We start from the raw sequence: 9,312 nt of genomic DNA, 5'->3' as shown, positions 1-9,312 counted from the left end.
TGCAGATGGTATCAAAGATATGCCAATAACTTAAGCAGGAGCTTCCAATAAAATCTCTTGTAGTGCATGTTATACTCTGTGAATCAAAGTGATAGGGGCAACCCTGGTACCTGGCACTTTTATGCTACATGTAGTCAGTTTGACTACCTTATATGCAAGCGCATCCCTCAGGCAAAAGTCTGCGCTCCAGACATATTTGTATTTGTCCCAGGCATAAGTTACCTCTAACCAAATTGATTCAGTCTCCAGAGAAGAAAATCATCATCAGAAACACAGAAATTACTTCCATCTGATCTACCTTCCAGTGATAGAACTGTAAAAAAGAGTTTCCTCAAGTGTTCCTTTGAGCTCTTTCCAGTTCATCATTGCATTCAATGACCAAAATATAAATGATTTTAGGAACCTGATAGCCTATTCCTGCTTATGAATGTTGCTCAGAGATTTAAAACCACATACAAGTCACACTAAGGGTTCTAGTAGAATCCATCAATGTACTTATAAGGATATCACCATTTTCCATACAATTAAGCTTCTTTTTTCCAGACTGGAGATTGGAATGCACACTGCCGATGAGATCATTCACTGACAGAAAACCAACGCATAAGGTTTAGATACTGAAGTGGCATCTTCATGTTGGTGTATCTGTTTTAATTAGCTTTACTTTTCATGTAGGGTAAATAAAAGATTAAGGAGTCAGCCAGACAGATAAGCAACAAACTGTTTGTCAAATAGCTCCATGAAATGAGCAAGAATAAAGCTTGAAGAGTGTTATATTTACCTCTGTAGCTCCCAGGGCACTTTTAAGAGCACTGGGTCAGGTACACTGAGACACTGAAAAAATGTGCAATTTCTTTCCCACTGAGCTGTCAAGGCATTCATTCTGTGAATAGCTAACACCCTTCTTTGACAACGAGGCAAATATTTCTATTTTCTGCCATGCTACTCATGAAGTATCTCAGCGTTGCCTCAGTTGATTTAGTGCCAATTCAAGTCAGACTTTAGATGTCTGAGCTGGTAACTGGACCAAATATTCTTGATGAAGCCTTGTCACAAACTCATTGACTGCTGCTTAATACATTTCCGAAGAGTTACATAATCAAAAAGGTTGTAAAGCTGAAAAGACAGCAGAGAAGCAGAACACACATACACTGAACTGCCAGAATGTAGATTTAAGTAGTGCATACAAGTCAAATATGCTGCTGCTTCTATTTATTGTTAACATTGCTTTAAAAAAAACCTTAAAATTTTAAAAGACTATGTAATTCCTTAAAATCAATTCTTTATTTCCCATACTTTGAAAATACATATATTTAGAGAAGCATAATTGATAACCAAGTCTATCCAGGCAGAACTGAGACAAGGCTAAATGAACACATCCTATCCAAGTGGTAATTTCGCAAAGATACTATAAACATTAATTTTTCTTAAATATTTTCAAATATAAATTTCTGATTACATTGCACTTGCACCCATTGACCAGAAGTTTCCATTACCAATACCATGAAAGTGGAAGACAGAATGAAGGGAAGAATACTTCTTTCAGTGGGGACAGATCCTGTGGAACCTGCTCAGAAACCACTGAATTACTACTTCCCGGCTTTTTTTTTCTCATGGGATAAGAATAAGCAGGCAGGAATAATGGTTCAGTGTGTGAATACACAAATACAAAAAGCAACAAAATAAATTAGAGTACAGACTTGGTGCCAAGAGTTTAGAGTAAAGTGCTTTTGAGATTGGATTCCATCCTTTGAGCCATGCTGCATTACACAGTGTTCCCTTACTCAGGGTTTCTATTTCAGGCAGGATTTAGTTTAGTATTTTAACTCCCATACTTACAATCTACAGAGAATTAAAATGTCAATTAACTGAATATGCCTTGAACAGTACTTACTAATACTGGCATAACCAGGCGTTGATGGATCTCCTCCGCTGTTCAAGGAAACCATAAAAGCTTTATCAGCAAGATCTGTAGTCTTTGGTAAGTCACAAGGATCAACGTAAAGAAGAACACCGCCAAACCCCGCATCTTCTAACAGAGAAAGCTAAGGGAACAAAACAACATACGTGACTATTAACAAAAACTATGTCAGAACATATTATTATTTATTTTAATTACTGTTGCTTTATGATGAATCAGGCTCTCACCATACTATACTCTGTACAAACAGAATAAAGACAGGTGGAGTTCCAAACTGCTTGTAATATAAATACAGCAGCTATTCTTTGAAAAGACAAAATCAAAACCCCCAAAAACTAATTCAAAGTCATGTTTCCCAATTAACGTCAAAAGCTACTTTCAAGGCCTAACAACAAAAAGAATTCTTACTTTTAAATGATATGTAGCATGTTGAGGAAACACAGTGCTAACACTCACTACAACTGCATTTGAGATTTGCAACTGTTCCATCTTCACCTCTTTTTTTGTGATAGTCAGACAAGGCTGGTGTGTTGGAGATAATATTCAGATGAGGTACTGGCCATGATTCAGCAAGGTACACAAAGAGATACGAGTGGAGCCACCTTTCTCCCTACTTATTGGACACTTGCTAGACTTACAACCCTAACATATTTTCATGTGGTATAAATACCACCTTGAAAATGCCTTAGTTTTGAAACTAATCTCATTAAAACAACTTGAGTAGATCTTCCGTATTTTCCACATTATTAGCAGTTTGACATTCCTACTTAGTTTACCTCTTCAAGGACATGCATAAGTGTGTACAGCAAATACTAGATGCTTGCATACACTGGCATCAGTCTTGCACAGGATTTCTGTACAGAGTTACTCTTCAGTTAAAAGAGAAGACAAAAGGAGTTTACAGATTTAAATAAAAAAAAAGAGAGCAGTCTAGCTTTCCCAAACCTTGGAGTCTGCCTCCTCTCAGACACACCGCTTTTATTCTGTCTCATTAGAACATCACAGCTTGAGTCAGTAATTGTAACTAGCCTTTCCAAAAATCTATAGATCTGGGGCAGCAAATCAGGCAAACTTCCCCGAAGTCAAGGACAAAAGCATCCAAGTACTGTAACTTGCAGCAGCCTATAGATCAGTTTTTACCAAAAAACCTCAGGTTTTCTCTTTCATAGAGAACTGAAAAATAAAGGGATTTTATTCTGAATCAGATGAAATCGAATTATAATGTGGCAAATACTCCCATGAAATGAGATGACCTTTCTGTCTAATGCTCTGCATATTTGGAATTGACTGAAGATAAAACAATGTCACAAAACTATATTAATTTTTCAGACGGAAGTAATTCTGCTCTTTAAGGATTATCTTACTATTCATTCACTATGCTCTACTGATGACTTTCCAAATGGCTCCAAATAGTCTGAGGAATGACTGCAAGTATATGGTGTTTCTGGACTACTACTCCGATTCTGTAGGAACGCAAAAACTTGTACCTCTGTTCCTCAGTTCAATTGTCGTTCTCCTTCTGTCTTTTAGACCCTTCATTTTTTTCTGTGTATAGATATATTTTCAATTTATCTTCTAGCTGTTGGTTTTGAGGAATGTGTACGCATAGTTCTTTGTGAGTTTACAAGTATGTAAATTACAGGAATATATGGCATTCAGTTTAAGCCTCAAAACCATTTGATGTTCAGTTTTGCTCTTCTTGAAAGTTAAGACAAAAAAAAAATAGCAGCCTACTATTTGCCATTTCAATAAGTAAACATATCTAATAGTGTGATTCACCAAGATTTTGACACTATAGTCTGAATTCAGATAAACAGACGCAAGCGGACCTGTGGATCATGTGTAATCCTACATATCTTCTTCAAACAAGCAATCACTAGATGAAAAAGGATAGTCTCTGAGAGAACTCTATTCAGATGAATATGAGTGTGCAGAGTGAGAACGTGACTAGCACAGATGTTTAAAAATGTAAAAGGTTCAAAATGTATTACACTATATTATTAAATGTAATGCAGGAATAAAAATTTCCAAGATGGTAGGTTAGTTTATTATTGTATTGTTCTGTTTCCAATTCGTGTTCATATTCAGATATTCAGCCAGGATTTGATTACACAATAAAAGGGGTTGGGACACTATAGGAGAAGCAGGACGCATCATAGCTAAATGATGTAACAGTCAGGATTTAAAATAACAATCGTCTTGTCTTTTTTCTTGCATCCATATCCAGTATCTTTTTATTCATCTCTAGTCTTGTTTAATAGCATAGAAGATAGGAAAGACAGAAGCAGTCTTTTTTTTTCTTTTGAAGAGAGTTTTAAAAACTTTGTACTTAACAAAAATCACTATTAAATTCCTCTGTTTTACTAAGAGACAGTAACTACACAGTTGTTATTCACAGAGTGCAGCAACCACTGCTGCCATGGCTACAATCTCTACTAAGGAGTTGTGTTGCACATGTGAAATTATAAAACAGCTTTCAGATTTCAGCTATAATTGCTGCTTTTTAACTTTCCAACAGTGACATCACATCTATGCCAACAATAAATGAGTACTGTTGCTTCCATTTTCATCTTAAATACGTCAACCTTAACAGCCATAAAGTGCCCTAGCACAAAGAATCTGAGGAAGGTACTATGTCCTGATTTCAGCTGGGATAGTGTTAATTTTTTTTACATAGCTAAAGATTGTAGATTAAGTCCTTCAAGTAAACTGGTACACATCTATTCAAATCAATGGATTATCTTAGATCGTAGAACCAACCAACAGCAGAATCTGCTCCTTATGGTTTTGGGTGTATGCCTCCTCCCTCTCCAAAGCCGCAAACGTCTCAGAATAAAATGGAAACAGCAGAACCCTTGACAAGAAAACAGATGCTGGTGCCCACTGTTAACCCTTTCATTGTTTATGGCTGCTTAAATCCTAAGTTTTTAGAGTCACTTAAAAAACAGTAACTCTTTCAATCCAGTATATTAAGTTGCCCGATGAAACACTCTGGACTCAGTTTAATCTAGTATGAGACACTTGCTGCTTTATCAAAGGCTCTATTGTGTAACTGGGGACAGATTAGTCTTGTAAACTGTATATACCATAAGGCACCATTAAATTGCCTTTTAAAGAAGATGTGGCTGAAGCAGTGAAAAGACATCTTTATTTTAAGTAGTGACTAGTGATTTTGAAAGATTTAATTTTACTCAGGGAGGTTCTTATATAATAAGGTAATGCTTGAATGTAAAGTGCAGTAACTATAACATCAATAGCTTTAGACACACTAAGCGGGCACTCTAATAACACATTCAAGTTTCCGGACAGGAGAGCAAGGTAACTGATCTGGAAGAGTAAACAAAGATTGCAATAGTCTAAAGAATTTGGTTTTGCTCTAACAGGAAAACTCAAAGCTACTTCTCCATTTTAATTGCACCATCTCTGAATGTTGCAAAGGAAACAGTTATCTTTTGTATTGGCACATAGGTAACAGAGATCAGGTCTGTACTCTACATTAGGTATTAGGTCAAAAACAAGGAACTTGAGCACAACTCTTCACTGGAAAAAAGAAGAAACAAGAAACAGGGGGCCACTACCACTCACAGCTGACTTTAATGTGTTTTATCTCACCTGAGACTAGCGTGCACCTGAATGAATGCTTCATCAGGGGGTTACGTTAGTGATCTGAATTAAGGAATGAACCTACCAAACAGAAGTGACTACAGCCTCTCCATATGAAACTCCAGTGTACCGCGTAAGAACTGTCCTTAAATGACTGGTTATAAACAGAGAAGCAATGCAGCAGGTACTGGCCTCAAGCTGTATTTATTATCTTTCAGCTGAGAACAAAGTCTGCCTCCCTGAAGATCCTTTCACCTGGTCTCCTCTTCCCAGCTGAGGCTATCCTTGCACCTCCGGAGCATCAAAAAGGACAAGAACAATCAGGTAATCAGGCTTCATTCTTGTCCACAGAGTACATTGGACCGGTTACCCACTAACCGCGGACCCTCAGAAGGATTAAAAACATGCACATTGAGGCATGTAGCTGTTTAAGAAGTACTCTCGCTTTCCAGCTGAAAATAAAGCCTGACTGCATCAGCACTACTCTGATTCTGTGTTCATGGGAGCCACATCTGGGGTTGAGTTGCAGCTGTCATTTCCTGGGCAGAGAGCAGAAAAGCACATCACACTTTGGTCTCATCTGGATTACAGCAAGTAAGAGTGCAGAGATAGCTAAGAAAGGGCTTCCTAAACTATTCTCTCAATGCATCCGAACACCCTATCTTCTCTGATCCAGCAAGACCCTAATGGCTTAAGACAATTAAATGAGCAAAACATCCTTTCTTTCCCTTTAGTTGATTACCAGTAATAGTTCTGTTTACAAATGATTTATAAAGTAGTAATGCATGATCAACTGATGAGATGCATCACAACATAGTATATTCCTAAAAGTGATGGTTAATGATGATTATGAATACATCAGGAAAAAAAAGATTACACAGGTAACGGGATTATATCAACCTACCAACTACATATGAAAATAGCTTCTCATTATTAGCAATTCTTCCCATGATGTTTGCAAGTAGTCCCAAAGTATGTCCAAACCTTCTGAGAACCTTGCTGTGCCACCGTCGAGACAGTTCTCCATCTTTGTGAAACCTCTTTGTAATCAGTCATGGTGTCAAATGTGCAGACAGCTACAGTATCAGCACTGTGGTTTGTCTTCCTCTCTCTCCTGGTAAAGGTCATGTCTTCTCTCTCCCCTTTATCCCTCCCCTACAGTTGTAATGGCTATGCTTTATGAGGTATAATACCAGCCCCACTACTGATAAATATTGCCTCTGTAAGGCTTCTTTAGTCTGCTTTCTGTTCTTGTCCATTTATGTGTCCTGATCCACAGTAATGATTGAACCACTGATTAGTTGGCACAGAAGACTTATTTCACAGGAGGAAATATCTCAGACAGTATATTCCTGCAAGTTTAATGAAAATGGGATATTGAGTAGACAAGAGGCAGATCCTGCTAATGCGCCACACTGAAAAGGCATTAATAAAATCTGGAGAGCTTACCCCTTAATGGAAGAGGGAAACACCATATAAGAAATCACGGGAGAGACACAGATGGAAAAGAATACAGAAACTTGGACCATAAATTAGACACCACAAAATCCAAGCTCAAGAAACAAAGCTGTGAAAAACCTGTTCACCAACCCATGAAACAACCTGTTGTTTTTTTCAAATGATACATTATGTAAAAATAACACAGTTCAGTACAGGACGTATTGGCTTACAATTCTATATAATAAGTGACTGTCATCATGGAAGGTTCTATCCTTACTCAAAACAAGTAGCACTAACACTGTGTCTGGAAAAGTTAATATAAAATACAGCAACTTTCAAATGCATTTCACCATTTGTATATACATCGATGAGAGTTTTTCAGCATATGATAAATCAAACTCTAGTGCTGGAAAAAAAAAAAAGAACCAGATGTCTTCATTTTACTATAGGTTCCCTTCTGTTACATTTTACTTCTCAATACTAGGTTCAACACAAATCCAGTGACATTTTCTTATTACATCTAATTCTGCGTTCAACTATATTACATAAGACTTCCGACTTTCAATCATTACGTGATGGTTAAAATGTATCAGTAAATAAAACAATATAAACTAGTCGCACAGCCATATTTAAAATTTCTCTTTTACCTAGTTATCGCATATTTTCAATACTATGCTAGTATAATCTAAAAGTCTACATTCCAAAATGATGTTTAGCACACCATGCTCTCTTACGCCAAAAGTGCCTCAAAATGTAGCTCTCATCTTCAGAAGGCATTCATGTGCATGTATTTCACATTACTGAAAGTGTATACCTCGACTGTATCCTCACTCCTGTACATCGATACTTACATTAATAGATAGTATTAGGCTGTTCGTTGAAACTGCTCACATGTTTTTGAAGGCCTTTCTACTGTATTACCACAACGTGGCAGAAAGACTCTTGCGTTAATCAGAATCAAAGCAATTACACCATACACTGGGAGCTTCTGACTGATGTCAGTACTATGAAGATTATATACCCAAGCTCTGTGAGTTTGTTTATATGAAAACCTGGAAATTTCAGTCACAACTGAAAGTCACAATAATTAAAAAGGAACTGAGAGGCTCTGGAGGGGGGCGCCTTTGGTAAACCAAGGCACCAAAGCTTTAAGTGTTACAATAAGAAAGAAGATAAATGCCTGCTTAACTCTTATCACCAATTTTATTGTTTAAAAAAAAAAATCAAAAATACGTCTGTGTCTGGCAAAGTAACAGAACCCTAAATAAAGAAATTAACCATACCTACAGGTACTTACAGAATGCTTAAGCACGGAATTTTTTTTAAGCTTAATAGGGCAGTTTGCACTCCTTAAATCTGCACACAAAATTGCAAAAATGGTATTTTACACAACGTCTGCGTTAGTGTAAATGACATCACAGTTCATTAGAAAATAAAGGCCTTTAAGTATCAGCTACTGACAGGACAGCAAAATTCATACTGGATCATGTTATTATTCTAGCATACAACCTCTTCCATATAACTTCAGGCCAAAAGTCTTCCTCTTCCTAAAGTCAGATTCACAATTGCACTGTTTATCACAAGTCCATTCAGGTGCTAACACAGTAAAACCTGGACATAACACATTCATAAAATAAAAACTTAATGGATATTCCCACTTGTATGTTAACTGCCTGTATATAATTCTCATCCCCTTTTCTCGACCGCTTCTAGGTAATCCATGCAAAAACGCATGCAGAATATTCAAAATCATAGTACATATGGAGCACTGAAACAAAAAACATTTTAAAGAGAAAAACTAATTAGTAAAACAAACAATATAATACTGTTGTGGTTTAACCTCAGTCGGCAACTAAGCACCACACAACCGCTTGCTCACTCCCCCCCTGGTGGGATGGGGGAGAAAATTAGAAGGGTAAAAGTGAGAAAACTCATGGGTTGATATAAAAACAGTTTAATAATTGAAATAATAATAATAATAAAAGAATATACAACACAAGTGATGCACAATGCAATTGCTCATCACCCACCAAACAATGCCCAGCCAGTCCCCGAGCAGCGGCCCCCCCGGCCAGCTTTCCCCCAGTTTATATACTGAGCATGACGTCACATGGTATGGAATGTCCCTTTGGCCAGTTTGGGTCAGCTGTCCTGGCTGTGCCCCCTCCCAGCTTCTTGTGCACCTCCAGCCTTCTCAGGTGGTAGGGCACGGGAAGCTGAAAAGTCCTTGACTAGTGTAAACACTACCTAGCAACAACTAAAACATCGGTGTGTTATCAACATCGTTCTCATCCTAAATCCAAAACACAGCACTGTACCAGCTACTAGGAAGGAAATTAACTCTATCCCAG

The 9,312-nt window shown here is 37.4% G+C and overlaps 1 protein-coding gene across 1 annotated transcript in view; it reads right to left on the bottom strand.

Annotated features, from left to right (window-relative positions):
• Positions 1-1,096: 1,096 nt before the first annotated feature.
• Positions 1,097-9,312, bottom strand: part of LOC103924984 (inactive N-acetylated-alpha-linked acidic dipeptidase-like protein 2) — a 108,884-nt gene continuing 100,668 nt past the window's right edge. Inside the window, exons 4-5 of the mRNA XM_009333608.1 lie at positions 1,892-2,042; positions 1,097-1,113 (exon numbers count right to left, since the gene is read on the bottom strand). Coding sequence (XP_009331883.1) covers positions 1,097-1,113; positions 1,892-2,042 — 168 coding nt within the window. The remainder of the gene's footprint in view (positions 1,114-1,891; positions 2,043-9,312) is intronic.

The sequence above is a fragment of the Pygoscelis adeliae genome, unplaced genomic scaffold (assembly GCF_000699105.1).
Source record: "Pygoscelis adeliae isolate BGI_AS28 unplaced genomic scaffold, ASM69910v1 Scaffold220, whole genome shotgun sequence".
Taxonomy (NCBI): Eukaryota; Metazoa; Chordata; class Aves; order Sphenisciformes; family Spheniscidae; genus Pygoscelis; species Pygoscelis adeliae.
The sequence above is the reverse complement of the archived record's forward strand: the minus strand, read 5'-3'. Positions and strand labels throughout refer to the sequence as shown.